This window comes from Artibeus jamaicensis, unplaced genomic scaffold (genome assembly GCF_021234435.1).
Source record: "Artibeus jamaicensis isolate MK-2021 breed Jamaican fruit bat unplaced genomic scaffold, CSHL_Jam_final contig_3126, whole genome shotgun sequence".
Taxonomy (NCBI): Eukaryota; Metazoa; Chordata; class Mammalia; order Chiroptera; family Phyllostomidae; genus Artibeus; species Artibeus jamaicensis.
The window spans coordinates 6527998-6554092 of NW_026521723.1; the positions used below are offsets into that span (position 1 = coordinate 6527998).

At 35.7% G+C, this 26095-nt stretch overlaps 1 protein-coding gene across 1 annotated transcript in view; it reads right to left on the reverse strand.

Annotated features, from left to right (window-relative positions):
* CIP2A (cellular inhibitor of PP2A) overlaps window positions 1-19569 on the reverse strand; it is a 37258-nt gene extending 17689 nt beyond the window's left edge. The window contains exons 1-8 of the mRNA XM_037148898.2: window positions 19393-19569; window positions 15150-15297; window positions 14320-14432; window positions 13379-13473; window positions 12783-12879; window positions 11605-11727; window positions 11319-11464; window positions 4227-4302 (exon numbers count right to left, since the gene is read on the reverse strand). Coding sequence (XP_037004793.1) covers window positions 4227-4302; window positions 11319-11464; window positions 11605-11727; window positions 12783-12879; window positions 13379-13473; window positions 14320-14432; window positions 15150-15297; window positions 19393-19494 — 900 coding nt within the window. The 5' untranslated portion in view covers window positions 19495-19569. The remainder of the gene's footprint in view (window positions 1-4226; window positions 4303-11318; window positions 11465-11604; window positions 11728-12782; window positions 12880-13378; window positions 13474-14319; window positions 14433-15149; window positions 15298-19392) is intronic.
* Between the last annotated feature and the right edge of the window lie 6526 nt (window positions 19570-26095).

Consider the following 26095-nt stretch of genomic DNA (forward strand, 5'->3'; position numbering starts at 1 on the left):
TTATGCCCCTCAGCGCCCCTCTTGCACTTCGTTTCTGTTTTCTTTCGTAATTAGGCCTTCTATCATTACACAACATCAAGCATCAACTTGTTATGTTAAACTCTACCTTATTTCATATACTACCAACCTACTGCAAATAAATTTTTTGTATCTTTTAGGCTATCACTTATTTTCCACTTTAGTTTCTTGTAAATGACTTGTAATTGGGATTTGTGCTTTAATCAACTTGAGAGTATCTAATATGAACAGAATTCAGCCTATTAGCATTTACTGTGAAACAAAAGATAAGCAATCTTTGATTTATTCTTTTAAATATAAATTATAGTACTTACTTTTGAACAGGTAATCCATTTTCTTAATTCCAAAGTAAAAGCTAACAGCCTGACCTCTAGCTACACTCTCTGGGGCAAGCAATGTTACTAGTTTCTTATCTTACTAGAGATGTGTTACGCACACACAAGAAAATACTTCCTCAAGTACACTTTCTCAGTAAGTGTAATATACAGAGAAGTAAACAAGTCAGTCACTAATGCAAATCTAGTTGGTTTTCCCAAAGTGAACACATCTGTGTAACTAGCGACCAGATCAAGAAGGAAAACTCTACCAGAACTCCAGAATCCCCTGTGTCCCCTCCTAAGGCAATGAGGAACCACTCCTCCACATCAGATTTCTGACACCATAGATTAATTTTATCTTAGCTATTCCTGGATCTTTATATTTCTACATAATTTTTCAATCAGTTTACCAGTTTATACTAAACAATCAAATGGAAATTTACACAGTTGGGCAAACGCAGGTTTACAATTGTTCATATAGAAAATACAGTAATTAACAAACCTACTTTTGCCCCGCACTGTACACAAGCAGCATCTTACAGTGTTATACTCTTATGTCTGGCTTCTTTAGCTTAGCACTGTGTTAGTGAGATTTATTCATACTGTTGCATGCTATTGTACAGGGAACCTATCCGTGTGGCAGTGGCAAATATAGCCCAGCCAATCTGGAAAACTGGCAGGGAGCAAGTCGGCACAGGACCGAGCCCACGAATCGGTTTTCCTGTGGGGAATCAGGCCTGCATTGTACCTTTCAGGCTTGCTTTTTGCTAAAACTCTCTCAACCCTGAATTGAGGCAGCAAATGTTTACTGTGAATCTTTAAAGTAACTTCCTAAAATCTGTGCTAAGCCTCCAAGTACAGAGTATAACCAGTTCAACCACTTTTCCCCTTGCATTAGCAAAATACCCTTTTCTTTGAAGTAATTAGCAACATTCTTTCCTTTATTATCTGTAAAAGGTAATCATCTAAAGTGAACCTGTGCATAGTAAATGAGGACCATCCTCCATGTAATGCACCCAGACAAGCAATAAAAGCCTGTCCAGGCAAGGGTCAGACTGCTCTCTCTTAGACAGCGGCTGTGCTGTACCTTTCCTCCACAGGACTTCTCTAGCCTGTGTGAATTTGCTCGTGGCAGCCACAATACACAGACCCTGCTGGCTAAAGTCGCATCCTTATTGCATTTCACTCATGCTCTCTGCTGTATAGTACAGTCACATGCCACATGACATTTCAGTGACAGACCACATATATAGTGGTAGTCACAGAAAATTATATTGGAGCTGAAAAATCTCTATCACTTAGTGTCATCTTAATTTCAGAGTGTAACACATTACTCATGTGTTTGTGGTGACACTGGTGTAAACAAACTTACTGCCTGCTAGTTGTATAAAAGTGTAGCACATATTTTCAGCACATACTACTTGACAACAAATGACTGTTATTACTTTACTATACGTTATGTATTACTTTACTATTACTTTACATATTTACTATAGTATACTTTTAATCATTATTTTAGAGTGTTCTCTTATTAAAACAAAAACAACCTTACTATAAAACAGTATGCTGTTAACGCCAGTAGCACCTTCAAAGAACTCTTGACTATAGCATTTTCTCTTGTGCTTGATTTAATCTTGTGTTTCATGCATTTTGGGTAGCCTAAGTGTTCAGTGTTTATAAAGTCTTTATTAACGTCCTGGACCTTCATATTCACTACTCACTCACTCACCCAGAGCAACCTCATTCATGGTAAGTGCCCTTACACAGTGCACCATTTTTTATCCTTTATTCTGTAATTTCACTGTACCTTTTCTATGTTGAGATGCATAAATACCATTGCGTTACAAATGCCTACAGTATCCAATGCAGTAATATGCCGTACAGTTTTGTAGCCCAGGACCAAGAGGCTATACCATAGCCTACGTGTATAGTGGGGCTATACCACCTAGGTTTGTATGGCTACATTTACAATGTTCATACAATGACTCATTTCTTGGAATGCTTTCCTGTGGTGGGTGATTGTATTTGAGTGTATAAATATACTACAGTTTATGTGCCCATTTCAAAGCTATTTGAGTTGTTTCTAATTCTTGGCTATCAGCAGCAGCAGTGTTTTGTGTATGTCTTCTGGTAAATATATGCATTCAGTTCTTTGGGGTAGCCACCTAAGAGTAGAAATGGTTGGGTCCTGGTGTATGCACGTGGTCCACTGTTAGTAGATACTACAGTTTTCATAAGTGGCTGAATCAATTTTCAGCCCATGAGTGGGACACTTAGGAATTCTTTACATTCTTATCTATGCTTGCTCTTATCCCTATTTTTAACTTTAATCATCTGGTGGATATGCAGTAGTATTTCATTACTATTTATCTTTGCATTACCTAAGTTTTAATAAATTGAGCAACCATTTCATGTTTATTGACCAAGTTTTGTTTAGGTTAGCTATTACTTTCAGTGTTTTTTCTGATGTATATGCACAAGTTTTTAAATAATATATTTTAGATAAGAGTTCTTTTTTGGATATATGTATTATAGGTACCCTTTCCCATGCTGTGAGTTGCCTTTTCACTCCTTTATTGGTAGACTTTTCATGAACAGAAACCCTTAATTTTAATATAGTCCCACTTATCAACTTTTTTCCTACACAGTTGTCTTTGTTTCCTATTTAAGAAAATCTTTGTCTCTTCCAAGGCTATAAAGATATTCTGTTAGGTGTTTCTTCTGAAAGCTCACTGCTTTACCTTTCACATATAGATCTACAATCTTTCTAGAACTGATTTTCACATTTGGTGTGAGGTAAGGGTCAAAACTCAGTTTTCTTCCCATATGGATATTCAATTGACCCAGTGGTACTTATTAAAATGACCATACTTTTAAGACTACACGGTTCTCAGAAAACCCACAAAATATAGGCTTGGTTTGCACTGTATTTGTTCCATTGGGCTAGCTGTCTACACTCATGCTAATACTGCACTGTTTTAATTTTTGTAGCTTCATATTAAATCTTGATATCTAATAGTATTATAAACCCTCCAACTTTGTTCATTCTTTTTTCAGGATAGCCATGGTTATTTTTGGACCTATGCATAACCACACAAATTTTATAATAAGCCCTGGCAAGTGTAGCTCAGTGGATTGAGTGCCGGCCTGTGAACCAAAAGGGTTGCCAGTTCAATTCCCAGTCAGGGCACATGCCTGGGCTGTGGGTGAGGTCCCCATTTGGGGGTGTGTGAGAGGCAAATGATCAATGTTTCACTCCTTCCTTTCCCCTCTAAAAATAACTAAATAAACTCTTTAAAAGCAAAATTTTATAATCAGCTGCCCAATTTCCACATATACCAAAATAAAGACAAAAAACAAAAAACACTACAATGTCCTAGAATTTTGATTGACTTAATATCGTAGCCTCTTGTAATCTATGAACTTTGGTGTGTCCATATTTACTTAGGTTGTTTATTTCCCTCAATGTTCTGTAATTTCATAGTAGAGGCTTTGTACATGTTCTATTGGATTTATCCCCTAATCATTTAACATTTTTAAAAATCTGTAAATGGTATCATTTAAAACATTTCATTTTCTATTTGTTGAACAATTTGTACATGTATTGTGGTGAATTTATGGACATGTCTTTCTTGGCTATATAGCTAGGAGTCGAACTGCTGTGTTGTTATACGGTACACATACATTTAGTAGGCACCGTGGAATAGTTTTCAAAAGGGACTGTACCAGTGTACCAGTCTAGAGGAGGGTTCTAGAGCATTGGTAATGTTTTGTCTTCTGATCTAGACTATACATCTGTGTTTAGTTTGTAAAAATTGACAGAACTGTGTACTTAGACTTTCCCCACATTATAGTATTTAAAAAGTTTAAAACAGTCATGTTTTTACATACCTTTGAAGAAGAATCAGGATCCTTTCCATTAAGAAGACCTAATACTTGCTTAAGACATGAAGAAAAGTGCTCATACCTAGGTTTAAAATAAAAATACACATCAAATGAATAATATTATAATAACTACATATGGTGCTAGCTGGGTCCTAAAATATCATGGAAAACACTTCATGAAGTAAATTCTTGTCTCACCACTATGCTGATACATTAAAAATAATTTATGTACAAAATAAATATAAAATTTAAGTGTATTTTCTTTCATCTGTTTAAGCTTCTAATATAGAACAGTCTTTGTAAAGTTTATACTTTAAACTTGAAACATATTCTATCACTATGATACACATAAATTGGCTGTCATTTTTAAGACTGAAAAAAAGACTGATGTAGCAATAAATAAGTCATTTAACCTTTCCATACCTCGATAGCCTTTTTTAAAGGCTGTAAAATTCAAAGAAAACTAGTATGTATACTAATGAAGTAGCTACTTATTTCTAAAGCATCTACAATTTCCAGACATTAAACTAGGCTGTGCAGATACAGAGGTAAAGAGCAGGGCCCTGTGTTAATTAACTCTAAAAGGTATTAGTGATACTCTAGTGATACTAGTCTAATTATAATCTATATGATTAGTACATCCAGATTTGGGAGAGTAGTGTCCTGCCAGAGTACTCAAAGCCTAAGGATGGAGACAAAATAATAATAATAATAATAATAGTAATATAATGTAATGTAAAATATGCTATAATGGAAATGTCTAAATGCTATGATTCAAGATGAGTATCAAACCTAGACTTAGTGGAACAGGCCTGATCAAGTGAAGTTTCCCAGACTTAAGTATTAAAAAACAATGGAACAGAACAGAGAGCCCAGAAATCAACCCATTTTTAAAAAGATTTTATTTCTTTTAGAGAGAAGGGGAAGGAGGGAGAAAGAGAAGGAAAGAAACATCAATATGTGGTTGTCTCTTGCATGTTCCCTACTGGGGACCTGGCCAGAAACCCAGGCATGTGCCCTGACTAGGAACTGAACTGGCAACCCTTTGGCTTGCAGGCCAGCGCTCAATCCACTGAGCTACACCAGCCAGGGCCTCAGCCCATATTTTTATGGTCAATTAATATTTGACAAATAGACAAGAGCATATACAATGGGGTAAAGATGGTCTCTTGAAAACTGAACAGGTGCATGCAAAAAAAAGGAAACTAGACCACCAACTTACACTATACACAAGGAAAAACTCAAAATAGATAAAAAAAACTTAATTTAAGTCAAAAACCACAAAAATCCTAAAAGAAAACATAGGCTTCCAAATCTCAGATGTCTCTCTTAGTGATAGTTTTGCTAATATGTCTCCTAGGACAAGAGAAATAAAGAAAAAAATAAACAAATAGGACTACATCAAACTAAAAAGCTTCTGCACAACAAAAGACACCACCAACAAAATACAAAGGAAACCCACTGTATGGAAAAACATACTTAACAATGATATATTTGATAAGGGTTTAATTTAAAAAAATGTAAAGAACTTATACAATTCAAAACCAGGAAGACAAATAATCCAATTAAAAAATGGGCAGAGGACCCAATAGATAATTCTCCAAAGAAAAAATACAGTTGACCAAAAGACATATGAAAACATGTTCAATGTCACTGATCACCAGAGAGATGCAAATTAAAACCACAATGAGGGAACTTACTGCCAAGATAGTGGTGCAGGTAGATATGCTTTGCTTCCTTGCACAACCAAATGAAGGACAACAACCAATTTAAAAACAAAAAACAACCGGAACTGACAGAAAAATCAAACCACAGAAGTCCAACAATCAAGGAGTTAAAGAAAAAATATTCATCCAGACTGGTATTAGGGGCAGAGATGGGCAGCCAGGACAAAGAGGATAAGCGAGCGGCAAGGTAGCAGACTGGGCAGTCTCACATTTGTGTGCAGATAAACTGGGAGGTACAATTGGGTAATGAGACAGACCACACAACCCAGGGTTCCAGGTACATAAAGCCTCAAAACCTCTGGCTGTACAAATCTGAGGGGGATGCAGTGGTGGGAGAAACTCCCCACCCTCACAGGAGTTTGTTGGAGAGACCCATAAGGCCTTAGAATGTACACAAGCCCACCCATCTGGGAATCAGCACCAGAAGGGCCCACTTTGCTTATGGGTAGTGGGGGAAGTGACTGAAAAGCGATGGAGAGCTGAGCAAGCAGCACTGTTCCCTCTCTGATCCCTCCCCCACATACAGTGCAACAATGCTGTGATGTGGGTTGCCCCACCCTGATGAATTCCTAAGGCTCTGCCCCTTACTAAGTAACAGGTGCACCAAGACAAAAATATATGGCCCAAATGAAAGAACATATCAAAGCTCCAGAAAAAATACAACTAAGCAATGAAGAGCTAGCCAACCTATCAGATGCAGAGTTCAAAACACTGGTATTCAAGGATGCTCACAGAAATGGTTGAGTATGGTTGCAAAATAGAGGAAGAAGTGAAGGCTATGCAAAGGGAAATAAAGGAAAATATACAGGAACTAATAGAGATGGGAAGGAAACTGGGACTCAAATCAATGACTTGGAATAGAATGAAGAAACATGCAACTGGAAAGAATGAAGAAACAAGAATTCAAAAAAATGAGGAAAGGCTTTGGAACCTCTGGGACAGCTTGAAATATTCCAACATCTGAATCATAGGGGTGCCAGAAGGAGAAAAGGAAGAGCAAGAAATCGAAAGCTTATTTGAAAACATAACTAAGGAAAACTTCCCCAATCTGGCAAACGAAACAGACTTCCAGAAAGTCCAAGAAGCTCAGAGTCGCAAAGAAGTTGGACTCAAAGAAGCACACACCAAGGCACATCATAATTACACTATCCAAGATTAAAGATAAGGAGGGAATCTTAAAAACAGCAAGACAAAAAGGAGTCAGTTACCTACAAAGCAGTGCTCATAACACTATCAGCTGATTTCTCAAAAGAAACCTTACAGGCAAGAAGGGGCTGGAAAGGAGTATTCTAAGTCATGAAAGGCAAGGACCTCCATCCAAGATTGCTCTATCCAGCAAAGCTTTCATTTAGAATGGAAGGGCAGATAAAGTGCTTCTCAGATAAGGTCAAGTTAAAGGAGTTCATCATCACCAACCCTTATTATATGAAATGTTAAAGAGACCTATCTAAGAAAAAGATAAAAAATATGAACAGTAAAATGACAACAAATTCACATCTATCAATGACCGAACCTTAAAAAAAAGGAACTAAGCAAACAACTAGAGCAGGAATGGAGATCACATGGAAGGTTATCAGCAGGGAGCTGGAGAGGAGAGAATGGGGGAAAAGGTACAGGGAGTAAGAAGCATAAATGGGAGGTAGAAAATAGACAGGGGGAAGTTAAGAATAGTATGGGAGATGGGGAAGCCAAAGAACGTGTACGTATGATCCATGGACATGATCTAAGGTGGGGGTGGAATGATGGTGGGAAGGGGGTACAGGGCAGAGGGAGATAAAAGGGAGAAAAAAATGGGACAACTATAATAGCATAACCAATAAAACATACAAAAAAAAAAGAAAAAGAAAAACCCAACGACATATCACCTCACACCTGCCAGAATGGCTACCATCACTAAATAACAAATAGCAAGTGCTGGCAAGGATGTGGAGAAAAGGGAATCCCTGTGCACTGTTGGTGGGATTGCAGACTGGTGAAGCCACTATGGAAAACTGTATGGACTTTCCTCAAAAAATTAAAAACAGAATTGCCTTTTGACCTAGTGATCCCACTTCTGGGAATACATCCTAAGAATTCTGAAACACTAATCAGAAAGAATATATGTACTCCTACATTCATAGCAGCCTTATTTACAATAGGCAAGATCTGGACAATAATCCAAATGCCCAGCATAGATGAGTGAACAAAAGGGCTGTTGTACATATTTACACAGCCAATAAAAAGAAAGAACTTTTGCCTTTTGCCACAGCAAAGATGGGCCTGGAGATTATTATGCTAAGTAAAATATGCTAGTCAGAAATAGAGAAACACCATACAATCTTACTTATATGTGGGATCTAATTAACAAAATAAAATGACAAACACAACTGAAACAGAGGCATGGATGTATGGAACAGTGTGACAGCTGTCTGAGGGGAGCAGAGCAGGGGAGACTAAATGAAAGAAGGGGAAGTGATTAGCCCACTGTATAGTGATGGCTAGAGGGAAGCGGGTGGGGGCTGAGTAAAAGTGGGCAGAAGGTTTGGGGGAAATAGGGACATCCGTAATAGTGTCAATAATAAAAATAAAGAAAAAAATTTTTTAAATTGAACAAAGATAAAACATAAAATAAGAATAAATGGGTCAGGCCCTGGCTGGTGTAGCTCAGCGGATTGAGCGAGGCCCTGTGAAACAAAGGGTCGCTGGTTTGATTCCCGGTAAGGGCACATGCCTGGGTTGCAGGCCAGGTCCCCAGTGGGGGACACCTGAGAGGCAACCACACATTGATGTTTCTCTCCTTCTCTTTCTCCTTCCTGTCCCCTCTCTCTAAAAAAATATATATATTTTTAAAAAAAGAATAAATGGGTCAGACATACATAGGAAATAGAGTTTTCCAGATTTCCAAACAAAGCACTTCAGAGACAACAGCACGTGGATACATGAAATGGCATTTCTAGCAAGTTGGTGGTCCTATTTATTGTGTGAAATTATACAAAAATATGTAAGAAAGAAAATGTGAAGAAATAAGGTCGAAATACTGCCATGGACCAGATTTTGGAGGGTTAACTGAGAATTTGGATATTCACCTTGAAAACAATGGCAGATCACAGAATTTCAAAGGGACATATGGTTGAAGAAAAAGATGAAAGTTGGGCGTATGTGTAAATCAAGGGAGTCAACTAAATGGTAGGGACTAAAGAAATAAGAGAAACTGCTGAGGATAGGAGAGAATGAAACTCAGTGCACAGAATAATGGGATGTGTTTACAAACAAAACAGGAAGGCACTAAGTAAGAGGTGGAATAAACAGAGGTAACCTTACTCAGGAGAACAGATTTGAGGAAATGCCAATTATATGGGATTCTGGGTGTTTTTTTTTGTTTGTCTTCCCTATGAAACAAAGAGATTAAGGGCATTTTCTAAGTGAAAAATGGCAAGTAGTAAATATTTAAAGGAGGCACTGTGGAAAATGTGAAAGAAAGCTGAATAAATGTAAGACATGTTGCCAAGGTAAAGCCAGAGATCATGAGCATGCAGTATACAAATTCAGAATTCATGATTTTTTTCAAGAGTTGATAAGGAACCCAGGCATTAAGTTAGACTTTGTAACAGAATCAGGAATGTTTTGCTAAATGGTAGAGCAGATAAATAAGAGGACAACATAATTTTCTTTCAGAGGGAATCAGGGGTTCTATGTTATGCAGAAAAGAAAATACATAATAGGACTAAGAGATATACAGAAGTGATTAAGCAACCACTTACTAGTGTTAAATCAGATTATCTTTCTGTCCTCTTAGAGAGGTATACCCAAAATAGTTTTTTTGTTTACTCCAAAGCTGTTAAATAAGTACTACTGTATTTGGTGGTTAGAATGGGTATTACTTGAGAATATACTGGGAAGATTCTCAGAACAAAGTACTCCAAAGACATTTATCTACTGAGGCTTAAGAGAAGAAAAGATAAAACACCATGGTGAATGTTGTTTGCTGTTTCTAAGTATCAGTTGACCATATGAGTACTGGTCAACCTTGCCCTTGCGCTTAGCTTTTGTTATAACTTCTATATTCTGTGTTCCTTAAAGATTAGAAACTATAATTTCTAGATCAGAAAAGCACATTAAGAAATTAGGAAAGGCAAATTAGGAAATTTACTTTTAAATTTTCATATAAGTAAATTAGGAAAAGCGTATCATACAAAAAAAGTTAAGTTGAAATTATCCTATACACGGTTGCCTTCAAAGGGCCAAATGTAGAGCTCCTTGCCCCTAGTAAAGAAGTAGTTACATGTACACAGTCCTAAAATTACATTCGGCCCTTTGATGGTGACCACGAGGCTGATGTGGCCCCTGCTGAAAAGGAGTCTGACACTCCTGTTCTAGATTCTATATTCCTTAAAGTTTAAGGACTATGTTTTCATATCCCTGCCTTTGCTAACACTGACTCTTCCTGTGTACTCGGCCATAGTAGAGCTCAATAAACATTTTGTTTCTGAAAGATTCGTTAATTTAAGTCTCTGAAGTAATTTCAACGGTTTTCTAACTTAGAACCACAAAGCAGTTTAGACACTGGGAAAATTTAACTCAAGATGCAAAATGTACATGAGCTCCTTGGAAAATGGTTGCTAATCGAACTCAAAACATAAATAACCACATGAAATGCTATTGTGATAGAATGGACATCTAAACATGTATTCTTATTTTTACCTTATAACACAACTGAGGCTTCCACTGAAGGAAACATCCATTTTTATACAAAAAAAGGAAAAAAAAACACAGAAAGACATGCTGACAGTAATGTTCTTATAATAAAAATACTGTTTCACCCTGGCTGGTGTGACTCAGTGGATTGAGCTCCAGCCTGCAAACCAAAGGGTCATGGGTTCTATTCCCAGTCTGGTCACATGCCTGGATTGTGAGCCAGGTCCCCAGTAGGGGACGTGCAAAAGGCAAACACATGGATGTTTCTCTCTCTCCCTTCCTTCCTCTCGATCTAAAAATAAATAAAATCTTCAAAAAAATATTGTTTCAAAAAATTATAATGTTCAAGATTTAAAACTGGTTTGGAAACAGATTAATCAAGATGTATACATTTTGGAGAACAACACACCCTTATTCATCTTAGACAAAGACTGAAACAGACACACAAACTCTCGTTATACTTTTACATTTCTGGCAAGGAAAACAAAAAAGAATAAGAATAAAGCACATCAAAAAGCACATAAAAAAAGAATAAGAATAAAGCACATCAAAGTAGCCTAAAAATATTTGTATTTAGGCTACTCTGAATCAGCAAAACTCAAGTTTATTATCTAAAAAGACAGTTTTATTTATCAGAAACAACTCTTGTTTGTTTTTATTTTTTTGAAGTTTTAAAATTTGTCAAAGAGAGACTTACCTGGTAAGATAGTCAGCAATTTTAGGATTCTTAAGGAGATCCATAAACAGATCAACTGAATACTTTCTGGTCAGGGTGCCATCACCATTTATGAGAATATTAAATATCAGCTGAAAAGTCTGATGAATGTTTCGAGCATGGAACAGCTTAAAAACAAATTAGGAAAAGCACATTATACCAAAAAAAAATTAATTTGAAACATCCTAAATGAGCCTCAATGACTTAAAGTATCAGAGAATGTAAACTTCAGAATTATCTTCAAAAATAATAGCAAAATGATATTTACCTTTTCTCCAACCTCTTCGCTTAATGTCAAACTGGATAATATTGAAAGTGCAAACACAACTACAGTTAAACTGCTATGGGCCAAGAAGCTTATAAGAGTTCGATAAAAAGATTTCACATTATTCTGAGGAAGAAAAAAATAGAATGAAAAATTGTGTTTTATATTTTGGTTTAGAAAGTATATCTTGCACAGGGTAGGTAAATGTTTATTAAACATCATTATCAACTTACGAGATCATTTCAAGGAGAGGGTACTTTCATATACTGCTTACAGTAGTATAGACAAGTACAATCGTGATGAAGAATAGTGTTTAGATTCAGGATTATGAGTAAAGGTTTAACTTCTCAAACACTTCCATGGCTCAAAATAACCTCCACCTCCAAAACAACACTAGGTCAGAATAATCCAGCACATAAACAAACGAGATATTATTTAATTTAAAACTAAACAGGTAATAATGTGCAGGGTCCAGCAAAAGAAATGCTGCTGAATGTGGATGGTAGGGTATATGAATGTCTCGCATGAGATGGACAGTAATTTGAATATTTCACCTAAAATGTCATACACTGTGCTTGAGAGCAGTAATGTTATGTTACAGAATTACATGCTTATAATTTTCTAACAAAAAATTTTTATGTAATAAACAAGGGGTGTTATGTGTACCAGATCCTGTATATTCCACAGTAGAGAACTATTCACAAAGCACTTTAAAGAATCAATGAACTACCTTGATTTAATATATTTCTAATGATGAGTCAGTTAATCTCATTAGTGTGTCTTTATTTATCACAAGTACTGGTAGTTGATGCTAGGCATTTATTCATGAATCTTTCTGGTGGGAGTTGCCATGAATTTTGTGGAAATATAAGATTGAAGTAGATTGGACTGCTGGTGATATGCCCCGCTTCTATCAGCACAAAATAACTTAGCTTTTCTTGTGTTATTCAATACAACAAACAACAGAATGCTAATAGGAGGAAAACTTTTAGTATTCAACATTTGTATTAACCCTTAATATCTTAAACACAACATACATGAAGGCTAGAATACTTTAAGACATTTATACATCAATCTGATTCTTCATCAACTTTGATGGGGCAGCTGGATGAGACAAAATGGATAAAGTTTTCTTGAATTGCACAGCCCACAACAAAACAAGAAAGAAAAAAACTTCTTACCAAAGTCTTTATGTGTGTTTGAACAGAAAGATTGTGTCGACAAAGATTTGCCAATAATCCTAGACAAGGCATTGTTAACTCATCTTCAGAAGACTGACTGTTGTTTTAAGAAAAATAATAAAAAAAGGCATGAACTTCATTTATATTATTCAAAATATACACACATAAATTTCTCTTTGCATGTAAAAAGAAAAATCTAATTAACATGGAAGACAGTCAAGCTTTGAATAGTATTGTCCATTTATTTCATGTTTTGTAACTAAATGATCCTCTTCATTGCAGCATGAAAATGTGGAAATAACTGTCAGAGTGATCATGTGCTAATTCATCAGTATATTCTCATATCAAGAAGATTAAATATAAACATAGAACTTTCAGTTTACGACAATTTTTTTCTACTCAAATAAAGCCATTAAAATTTTGTTGGAAAAATAAAGCTGTTTCACATCCTTAGAATCATTTAAGAGGAGCAGACAAGAACCAGTCTCTGTTTAAAAAAGATGAAAAAATTACCTAAAAAAAATGAACTATTACATGGTTTTAGTTTAAAAATAAACCAATATATTATTTGGTTACATGTTTGGTTGCATACTTACATGTGATCTATCAGGAATGTAATTAATTCATCTATATTGGCACCAAAATGGAAAAATTTGATGTTATATGTTAACCTCTGCAGAAGCTGAATGCACTGAGAATAAAAAAAGATAGTAATGAACATAAAAACATAAAAATAGTTTGCATGCTCTCCAAGAATGAACTTCTATGTATATTCTGGGTATGTGACCATTTTAGGAGGCAGAATTTAGAGTAAGAACTTTTCCATTTCTTAAAATGGTTCTCTCTCTCTTTTTAAAATATAAAGTGATAAGACTACTAAGAACTTTAGGATTCGTCTCCTGATTCACACATTCCTATATATCAATCTCAAAAAGAGCATCTTTTCATCAATCTGGTTTACTTAATCTTATAATTCCATCAATTCTAAGATATATAGAATACATAGAATAAATGTACTTTTTTCACATTTACCATCTTTAAAATTGCACATCAGTTTAACTGGCTTTGCTTTCCTTTCTTATAAGCGTATATTTTACGTTCAATAATATGGGTACAAGAGATTTGAGTCTATGCTAAATAAAACCAAATCTATAGCTTCAATTTCTATAGAATGTTTCCTTAACAAATTGAGACTGGATGCTAAATCAAATGACAATTTTAATGTGAATAAGTTACATCTCAAAATACTGACATCTGTTTATATGTCTGTCAAAGCAGTTTTACAACGTAGATCTGTTCACACTTCAGTAATAGTGCTAGATGTGAATAAGCTTTCCTCTGAAGAAACTTTTAAATAGTACTACATGTATAAACAATCAGTTCTTAAATTTATTTATGGCAAGAATATGCTTAATCATGCAGTACTACGCTGGTATATACACTAAGAGTTAGCAATTTCTAATAGATACTATCAACTTTGATCTGAAAATAAGGAAGTACAAGTACTGAGTGAAAAGTACTGTGTGGCTCTGTATACCTGCAGAAACACTGAATCATTGTGGCAAGTGCTGCTCCGACATACCACTCCTGCCAGCACATTATTCAGGTTATACGTATTCTGAAGATAGTCTCTAGTTTCATTGTCTACAGCTGTAAATTAAAATAAAATGGCACAAAATATATCAATTTGACATGTAGTTTTCTTGGATGAAAGAAATAAGAATTTTAACTTCCATATTAAATTTGCCATTATACAAAAAAGTAAAATAGGATATGGCTATTTTATTTACAAATACTTTCCAATTCAGAAGGTTAGTCACAGAAATTGTATTACTACGGATTACTGGAATTTTTTTTAAAATAACAAGCGTGTTAATTTCACAACCACACACAAAAATATCTTCCCTATATCCACAAATACAAACCAAGGGAAAAAGTAGCTACTAAATAAAAAATTAAAACCCAAAGCTATGTTTTTACCCTTAGCCCTAAGTTCAGTGAAGTCTATCAAAAAAGAATGACTTTTTTGATCATAGCCATTTTTCTTAGTGCTGTATTTAGTATTGGCATTATGTGAATGTACTTTTGTAAAATTCAAAAGTAGGTCAGTATTTCCCAAGGCACATTCCTATCTGTAGACTACTGAAACTTTGACATGCTTGCGATTTTTAGATCCGATAATTTTAAGGATGGATCCAACATCCCCTTTTCAAGGGATCCACAAAGGAAAATAGCTCTGTAAGGTCTGTAATGAAGAAATCTTTTGAATGTGAATCATTCTCCCAAAGATTCTATAACTAAACTTGCCCCTTAAAAACTATTAAATTCATACACCTTTTAAAAAATTAAAAAATAATAATAAATTACCTAATTGAGATAGCAAACCAACGATACTAAAGATCAGTGGTACACTTATGTTTGGGTCTTCAAGCAGCTCTACAAGGCAACTCAAGCATTCACTCGGTAATATCTGATTTGATGTAAATAAGCGTGTGAGCTTCTGTCCGGAGATTACCTACGAAACAGTAATTAAAATGTGTTAGTTAGAAATTGGCAGTTTTTAGCTCTTTTCCATTTCAAATAAAAACTCAGTTCTTCCAAAGTGCCACTGCCTCTCTCCCAATTTAGAAAATTTATACAAGCTGTTCCCTCTGCCTGGAAGATTAAATTACCTATCCCTTCTATCATTGGCTAACTAGCCATTAGGGTTTCAGCTTTGTTTCTTTCCTCCAGGAAACTCTTTCTAATCTTCCACCAACTACGTTATGTTAGGTTTGCCTATTATGTTATTGTATAATACATTATACTTTTATTTCATAAACTGGCAAACTTTTGACAACCTAGAAACTTATATCTCCCTTAGTACCTAGTAATATTTATCTTCCTTATTACATTAACACTCCATGAAGCAATCAAGTACAAATGAATGCTCTACTACCAATACATTTTCTGAACAAATGAATTCCAGTACATTTATTCCACCTACTTTGAAGAAGACAATGGAAAGTGAAAAGTAGGTAAATTCAAGATTAGCTGCAAGGCTTGGCTGCAAGATTATGTGATTATTCCTGCTCCCTCCCAAAGACAACAGCTGAGCCCAGAATATGGAGATTACAAAAAAGGAAGTAAAAAAAAAAATTTTAGGTAGCCAGATCAGACATAGACAAATTTTATTTTTGGTTATTCCATATTTTACTACTCTCTTATAACCCTATAAAATACCCTCCCCCTTCCCACTTGAAAAGGTCAAGTTGGGACTGAAGGCCCAAAACAAGTTGTCTGACAGCTATGTATTTTCAAAATGCTTTTTGAATGATATTCATTAATAAGCATATTTATTCTATGAAAATGAAGAATAACTGCTTTAGAATTAGATTAAATCTGTTCTGTATGTTTTAACTTTTAAAAGGTCAAGTCTAAGAAGGCTGTTTTAGCATCCCTCTAATCCACAGGTAGCAAACACACAGCCTGAGGGCCTTGCTACGGTTTTATCAGGTCAGCACCTTGTTTCTACCTGGTGGCAGTGGTTTCTACCTGGTGAGTTCCTTGCCCCTGGTTAAGGAGCAGTTATATTTATACGTCCTAAAATTATATTCAGTCCTTTGAAGGCAACCTTGAGGTTGATGTGCCATGCACCCCCACCCCCACCCCCACCAATGAGCTTGACACCCCTGCTCTAATCTTTTCTTTTTTGTGTCCTTTTATTCCCTTTGCTAGATGTCAGTTTTTTCTCTAAAGCTTTGCTGATAATGGAGCTTCAGAATATCTTTTCCCAAGGATCATGTGGTTTAACATTTAAGTAAAAGTCTGTAAGTCTGAAAAATGGTCCAAAGGTGAAGTTAGATACTCATAGAAGATATTTTGTGGTAAGGAAACTTCTGAGCATTGCCCTTTTGCCTACTTATAAAGATAGCTCTCTAGAAGTCTAAGACATTTTCTGCTTTAAATACTCTGATGCGTAATTATAATTTATTACAAGGTAAAATTTAAAAATTGCTTTATAAATTTTCTTTGCTCAAATACACTGAATGTTTTAAGTAAATATAACTTATTTTAGTAATAACTAATACTTTAGCACCTACTCAGGGGTATTATGTATGTTAATTCTTTTCATATTCATAGTAATTTGCATGACAGGTGCTAACTGTATTGCAGGTGGGTAAACTGAGGCACACACCGAGATAGTAACATAACTGGGATTCATTGTTCCTGAATCCAGGTTCATAATAGTTACATAAGATTAGTGCTATGAAACACCACCAAGACTGAATAGAACCACATGCATGGATATATGAATAGACAATGACTAGAGGGGAGGCAGGAGGGAGGGTATAGTGGTGGAAAGAAGGGGAAAGGACTGGACAAGGAACATGTATGAATGATACATGGGCATGGACAACAGTGTGGGAACTGACTGTGGGGGGGTGGGATAGGTGGAGGAGGGCAAAGGGGGGGGAAACTGGGACAACTGTAACAGAATAACAATAAAAAAACACATCAAGATTGAGAACAATCCAGCTCTGCCAACTAAAAAAGAATTCAAAGCTCAAATTCTGCATGGGACTATAAATAAAAATTAGTAGAAGTGCAGCAGAATGAATAATCAGTCCTTCACAGAATAACCATTTCTCTGGATTCTCATATGTTGCTCTCATGAGGTATGCACAAAGATATTCACCATTAATATCATCATCAAGATGGTTAAAATTTTAAAATCTGTGGATGAATGACAGCAAATTTCATATATTGATGTGGGAGAGTAAAATGGCATCATTTGTGAAAAACTGCTTAACAGTTTCAACTAAAACTGAACATAAACATTGACTTAACAATTCCACCTCTCCATATAAAATTGTAAGAGAAATGAGTACTTTTATCTGCAAAAAGTATGAACATATTTATATATTTATTCAAATTCTACTCAGAACTGGAAACAACTCAAATGCCCATCAACAGAATATAAAATGAATTTATAAAATAGAACTTTACACAGAAATAAAAAAGAATAAAGTGTGCAACATGAATGAATTTCAGATTACATTGAAAGAAGCCAAATAAAAAGTATGCATTGTGTAAGTCCACTTATCTAAAATTAATGAGCAGTGGCAATTGAAAAAACCTTATCTGAGGGCTAGAAATATTCTACATTATGATACAGCTGGTAGCTACTAGTGTGTACACATATGTTAAAAAACTATCAAGCTCATTTAAGACTGCATGTTATACACAGAATATGTTATCTTTCTAAATGACATAAGATTTTTCAGTAAACCCTTTGAAAGTTTGGAACATAGTATCAAGTCTTTAAGCCTCAAATTTCCTTGAAGTCTCCTCTGATTCATGATAACATGGTGCTCAGATTCAAAACATACCTGTTTATTCTCAAAGACAGGTTATGTTTAAAATGCTTAACTCCTTTATCTTAAGTAAAACTAACAGCTCAGTTTATTCTGTGGTTTCTGGATCCACTAGCACACTGTTCTATCCTGATTGAGAAGTAAAGCATTAGCATTTCACAACTAACACCTTCATCATTATTAGATTTCCAGAAATTTGTTGAGGTAATGCATGAAAAAAAAATGTACTTAGGAGATGAGCCCCTGAAATAGTAAGGAACACCAGTGAAGCCTGAGGCACATTTAAGCACTCCAGTTTCGCCAAAAACTGATGTTGTTGCACCATTAACAATTGTTTTCTTTTTGCAGTATTTTGCTAATCTTCGGTAATTGAACGTTTTATCACAGGATTAATATAACAAATAGAATATATTTTAAAATTATGTTCAATTCTACATTAACTGAAGCTGCAACAGAGAGGATTACAATGAGATTTGAACTTCACTGCTTTTTATTAAACTGAGATCAATGTTAGTTGGAATTCCATGAATGCATAATAAATGACAGCAGGTTAAGAGCAAAAAAGTTATAACATAGAATAAGTACTCTAGGTACAAATCAGTGGAAACTAAAAGGAGAAATGAACAGAAAGAAAAACAATTCAGTATTTTAAGACTGAAAAACCGTGAACAATAGGTATTGGGAAAGAAAAAAGGTTATGGTTTCTCTAAGTAAAATTGCCTCTAATTCAGAGAAAGCTGAAATAAAATTTTCATCTTAGTGTTCAACATGAATTTTTAAAAAAGCAGTAAGGAACAGGTTCAGGTTGTAAATGCCTAAGGGACAAGCGATAAAACAAGTTTTAATGATCACTCCTCATTACCTTCACTCCCGAGAATCGCTGTATATTGTCAGGGCTGTTACGATGGAAAAACCAAAATAAAAAGCAAGAGAAAAGATACAGGCTTGAACTTTCTCCTCTACCGCCACAAACACAGCCTAAATTTCCCAATTTTGTCCCAACCTTCCTCTGCTTAGGATTTTCAGTCGCTCGTCCCTCCTGAACGCGGAGGGCCTAGGGACGGAAAAGGAGAGGGTGGGAATTCAAGGCTGACACTCACCTGACTTCTTTACCTTCTAATACAAAAAGACAGCTGAGGAAAGGGAGAGCTGACCTTTCTTTCCTAAACTGGAGCCACTACACCCCGGCTGCATCCTGCACTAAATATTACTACAGGCAGGTCCATCTCGCCTTCCCCGGGGTAGCCCCTCACCTCCAAGTGCCGCAAGAGCTGGGTAGTGTTCGCCTCCGACTTAACGGCTTTATACTGACTGATGGTCAGGAGCAAAGACTTCAGGCAGGCGGTGGAGTCCATCGGAAACCGCCACAGGATAGCCTGACGGCCACCAAGACCCGGCCAAGTCCGGTCTCCGGCTTTCGCCGCGCTTTTTTTGACTTTCGGCCCCACCCCTTCGCTGCCAGAAGCTTCCGGTTCCGGTCTAGCTCCGGAAGTCATACGACTGTTCTTAAAGCCTGGAGGCTGTAGGAGAATAAAGAATGGGAGGAGGCAGCTAGGTGGAAGAGCTCAAAGATGCCATGAAGTGGATTAGGAGCTGTCCTTTTAGACCCCTCACCTGAAAGGCCACGAGGTTTCGGCTTCGAAATCCTGTGAAGATGAGAAATCCCGCGAGAAATGCGATTGCCGCTCAGTGTGTGAAGGGGCGGTTAGGCACCAGGGGTCGTTTTTCATCCGTGCGCTGTATTTTCGTTTGATTCTTCGGCCTTCACGCTGGATGGCCAGTTTTTATTTGTGCATCATCCTCTACCCGAGAAATGGTTGCTTCCCCCTAGCCTAGATACGGTGAGGATCTCTTGAGAAACTCGGGCTCTAGATTTTTGAGGCGGCTTGGAGGTGTGTCTTTTTAAGATCTGTCATATGTCCACCCCTTCTATCCGGAATGTTTGTTTCTCACAGTAAATCTATAGCCATGGGATTTTGTGTCAAGTTTTGTCGTGCCTTTACGATCGTCGTTGTCAAACTTATTTGAGAAACCTACCCGCGAGTGACTCCTTGGCCAGTTATTCCTCTGGGGGTGTTCTCATTAGCGTCAGTTTTTGTAAGTGAAGATGTCTTGTTTTATCTGGCATGATTGTGTTACAAATCTCGGTGTTTGGAAATGACAGTCGTTTGCAGCTTTTGATCAGAGATAATATAATGCGTGTGTGTGTTATGAAATGAGTCGAATGACTTTCTGCAGGTTTTCGTTTAATGTATACTACTGTTGAATAAAGCTTTAAAAACCAGGTTGAAGAAAACTGTAAGAATGGGGTACCTATTATTTTAATTAAACCATTTGTCAGAAATATTTTTTGTCAATTCAAAGAGTATTTTTTACATCACTTCATTTTAAGACAGAATTTTTTACATTAAAATCAAAATAAATATGAAAGGTTAGATAATTAGCCAATTGAGAAATACATGTTGGGTAATTACTGTATGCATTTATTCATGATGCAAATAATTATTGAGGTGCAACACGGGCTAGACGTTGCAAGTCAGGGACAGAATGAAGTATCCCCTGCGAAGAAGCTGTCTAATAAGGAAAACATCCTTAATAGTACCTACATAATTTACATAAATCAGGCACAATGCGGTTATGGTAAAGAGTGTAGTCAGGCTGTCTGCTTACAAATCATAGCTCTGCCTTTTATTGTATGACCATAGTCAGGTTCTCAGGGCTTCAGTCTCTTCACAAGGTAAAATCTTGCTAACAGTTGTAGATGTTTCATAAGATTGTTCATTCAATAAATAATTAAGCCTAAAGTGTTCTGGGTACTTACTGGTCTAGGCACTAGATTCAGTGAATAAAGTAAAAAATTTTACAGTAAATAAAACAAAATTCTACCATTACATTTTGGTACAGGAAATGAAAACAATAAATAATAAGGAAAGTGAAGTGGAAAAAAATAATAGAGAATAATTACTGAAATAAAAATAGTAGAGAATAACCATTTCTCTAATGTGAAGGTTACTGAGAAGAAGGGAAAGGGGAGGTCAGGATGCAGAAAGCAACATTTGAGGAAACACTTCAAGGAGCCATACTCTGGGGGAAAAGATTGGTAGATAGAATAGCAAGGGCACAGGAAGTGGGAGCCCGACACCCTTTGTCAGGAATAGCAAGGAAACCACTCTACCTGGAGTACATAGATCAGTAGAGATGAGGTCATGAAAGGTCCTGCAGACTGTTGCCTAGCATAAATATGTTCTCAGCAAGTGTTAATTACATCTTATGTCCTTGGCAAATGCAGTGGTAACAGTTTGGTAGCGTTAGACTTTTCACTTAATGATTAAGTGCGTCATCATCACCCCCATCCCCATTTTGAGCCCAAGGAAAGGGTGAAAGCTGCTTGCTGTGCCATCTTTCTTTGAAATCATGCATTTTAATTTAAGCAGTCACACAAATTTTGCATCACTTCCATAAAGTATTGATTTTTTATAAATCCTTACCTGAGGGAAAATATGTTTACTGATTTTAGATAAGAAGGGAGTGAGAGAAACATCGGTTGCCTCTGTGGGCACCTCAACCAGGAATGAAATTCACAGCCCGACTGGGAGGAATTCTCAGTCTTTTTGGTGCACCGGACGATGCTCCAACCAACTGAGCCACCTGGGAAGGGCCATAAAGTATTCACTTTAACATAAAATAACCAAAAATTGATGTGGTAAGTGTAGTAGGGTGAACCATGATGACAGCTGTGAGAAGCCCTAACATCTTTAGTCTGTGATAATTGCATATCTTACCTAGTATGGGAAACATACAGCCATATTTTAAACCCCCCAAAGGGGGAAAAGAAGGAAATGAAGCTGGGTGCACACGACTGAAGACCTTATTACCTGGACTCTATCCAGAATTCAATGGTGACCTCTTGTGTTAAGGTGAGGCCGGATCTAGTTAGGTTAGTATTTTAGATTGATTATCTGGCAGCTGGATGGGTTATGATTTTGAGGAGTGTAAGCCTACAAGTAGCAAGAGTATTTAATTCTCTGGAGTCTTTCCAAAGGATAATAACCAGGATAAATGAAGTAGAGAGGGTAAAGGGGTAACAAATTTGAGAACTATTTATGGGGTAAAATATAAAAGATATAATGGCTGAGTTTAGGTGTACAGAGCAAGGCAAGGGGTGAAACTAGAAGGGATTCTAAGTTTTGAGTTTGGATGGTTAAGATACAGATACTGCTGAATAGTTCATAGAAAGTATTCAGCCCTGGTTGGTATGGCTCAGTGGATTGAGCGTCGACCTGTGAACAAAGAGGTCTCCGGTTCAATTCCCAGTCAGGGCACATGACTGGGTTGTGGGCCAGGTCCCCAGTAGGGGGTACATGAGAGACAACCACATATTGCTGTTTCTTTCCCTTTTTCTCCCTTCCCCTCTGTCTAAAAATAAATAAAATCTTAAAAAAATAATTCTCTAATACAATTTTTAAAAAGAAAGTATTCAGGTTGTATTTTATGCTCACTGAAATTTATATAATTTATTATATAATCTTATGCTATTCTTATTAAGTTTATTCTTGAGTATTATATAATTTGGGGACTTTTTTTTTCTCCAATAAAATTTTAATTTATCAGTTACTATAAGAAAAGATACTGAGTTTTGGTACATCTTTTTTTCAGCTTACTAAATAAAATCCGATTAGTTTTAATTCAGTTTTGCTTACTCTCTTAGATTTTTAGCTATACGTAATCTACAAATAATTCATCTTTTTCAATATTTGTTTTACTTTATTTCATTAGTTGTAATCTTCAAAATATGGAATAATTATGGTGATACTGAATACCTTTGTCTTCATATTTAATTGAATGGAGATGACTAATATTTTAACACAATATAATTTGTGCTATTAGTGTGTGATAATTATTGAATGTTTAGGAGAGTGCTCTTTATATACGTGTTTTATTTAAAGATTTGCCAAAATGCTAAAAATTATTTAATGTTTACATTTAATATCTTATTTTCCTCTTTAAAATGATAATGCAGTGGGTTATGTTGCTTTAGTTATTGGGATAATAACAGCTTACTGAGCATTTGCCATGTGCCAAGCACTGTTCTAAGAACTTTATACTTACTATTTAATTTTCATAATAACTCCGTGCTTTAGGTACTTATGGTCTCCACTTTACAGATGAAAAAACTAAGAGAGAGGTGCAATAATTTGCCACCATACAGGTAGTAATAACAAACCTTCTATGCTTTAAACATTTTATTCAGGATTTTATTTCTATGTTCATAAGAATTAAATATAATTTTTTTTTATTCTTGCTTGGAATTTGGGTTATATATTACTTTTGAAAAATAAATTGGAAGTTTTCCATCTTTTTTCTCTGTGCTATAAAATAATGAGAATCACATAGGAATCATCTGATTTTTATAGGTTCTACACAACTGGCTTATAAAATTAAGCATTATAGCTTATTTAGTAGTAGAGCTTTAGAAAATGTGAGTATTTATAATAGGATTATTGATTTCATAATATTTTTCTGTTCTTGAGTTGATTTTGGAAATAACTAGAAACTTTTTAACATATAAATTATCTATATTTAAAAATTATTGCTATAAAGCTATAATTATTCTCATTATCTCTTCTTTGTATTTTTAAATTTCCTTTTTCATTTTAATGTTACTTATCTTTTTTCTTTGTTGGGCTTTCCCACCACTAGTCTATTTTATTTAGCTTTTTAATAATCAACTTTAGTTTTATTGCTTTTTTTCAAAATTACTAATTTTAATTTTTATAAATTTCATCCATGTATGTACATTTTTCTTTATTTGTTCTTTTTATACTTTTTTAAAAGTTGAAGCCTTAGTATATTTTCATACTACATTTTTTATAAAGTACACTTATTTATGTCAAAAATTTTTTAAAGACACTAGCTAAAGTGAGCATCTGCATTTATCAGTCAGGTGAATATATTTTTAAATGCTAATATACATTCATTCATCAAATATTTACTAAGTCCTAGTTCTTTTTCAAAGACCTTAGAGTTTGTTGGGGAAAGAGACAAACCAGAGTAAGTACTATTAAAAGAAATAGGCCCTGGCTGGCATAGCTCAGTGGATTGAGCGCAGGCCTAGGAACCAAGCAACCATGGTTCAATTCCCAGTCAGGGCACATGCCTGGGTTGCAGGCTAGTTCCCACCCAGCAGGGGACACACAGGAGGCAACCATACATTGATGTTTCTCTCCCTCTCTCCTTCCCTTCCCCTCTAAAGGTAAATAAAATATTTTAAAAGAAATAGAATATGCTATAGGGATACATGATTTTTTAGGAAAAAATAGTAAGTGTCCAACTCCTTTATTTTTCAAGGATTGGCACAAAATCCCTGTTCTCTGTAAATTTTTATTGCTATCCTTTTTTTATTTTTGGCATAGGTATTTTTCCTAGTTTATAGTGTGTAAAAGACATTTAAGTGAGTTAAACAAAAGATGCTTGTGATCTTACAACCTAAGTTTAAGGTTATCTAGTTGCTTTATTTACTTTGGAAAAACTTAAAATAAAACACATATTCAAAACTGAATAGGAAAATGGAAAATTTTAATGACTCATGACCAGGGTTTAAATCAGATTAGATGAGTCAGACTGAATGGCAATATGAATAATATTTTTGAGAGAAGTGCAGAGTTTATAGAATATTGAATATTGTAACATGGAATTAAACTAGAGCTATGAACACAAGACTGATTGTTCATGCATCCACTATATATTGACTGTTGAGTGGTAGGTACGGTTCTGTGTTCTAGGGATACAGCAGTGATATGTCAACAAAAAGTGATATATCTACTTTCTGCCCAAGTAGAGTTTTTACTTTAACTGGGGATATAGACTATATATGAGACATATAAGTAAAATATATAAATATTAGTAGTAAGTGCTATGGAGGAAAAATGGGAAGAGAGATGGAAAGTATCAGAGTCAGGGTGGGGTGTTGCAATATTGGATAGTGTGGAGAATTAATCAGTATTTGCTGGGTTACAGATCACCTCAAAACTCAGTGGTTAAATTCATGCACATTAATTTCTTGCTCACAGGTTGTGGGTTAACTGCAGTTAGTGTGACCTTGGCCTGACTTGGGTGGGTGGCTTTGCCTCAGCTGTTTTGTGGGGAGGGAAAGGTAGGTAGTGCGCAGTTTAATTATGTTGAGATGTCTAGTACATATGCAGGGGATGTTGAATGGGCTGTTGAATATATTATTTGTAGTTAAGGGAAAGGTCAGGGCTGGAAGTAAAAAGCCTTGAGACTAAATGACATAGAGTGAGTATGGATAGAACAGATTGAACCAAAGTACTTAAGTATTTAGAGGTTGGAGAGATGAGGAGGAACCAACAAAGAACACTTGAGGAAGTAGCTGCCAGAGGCCAGAGGCCCCATCTTGACCACATATTTGCCTGCAAGGATCAGCTTTGTAGCATGTAGGCTGCTCTTGATTTCTAAAGGAGGAATTGAGGTTAGCAAAGAAGGCAATCTTAATCTACACACAAATTCATTCTTTACTTCTGTTTTCAAAGGTCTTGAGGTGTGCAGAAGGATGGGAGACTTCATTCTTTAAATCAATATTGAGTATTTAAAGGTGCCATGTGTTCTAGGCACTAGTGATATAGCCGAGGAATTAAAAACTTTTTTCCTGACTTTGTAGTGTTTGCATTCTGTTGGGGCATGAGACGAAATCTAAAGGTAAGAGATTATTCAGTCAACATAAACATTAGGTAGAACAAAATTTCCATTGGCCCAAGTTCCAAAGTTTTAAGGCAAAGAAATTCAGCGGTGGACTGGCAGAGGTCTAGGGGTGGCGTCATTTGGTTACCACGTCCCAACTGTGACTAAAACAATTCACATACTAATATTAAATTGATTTTACCTTTATGAAGGTCCAGGAAACAAAGTCTGTACAATTAATGTCACCCCTTAGCTTTCAGA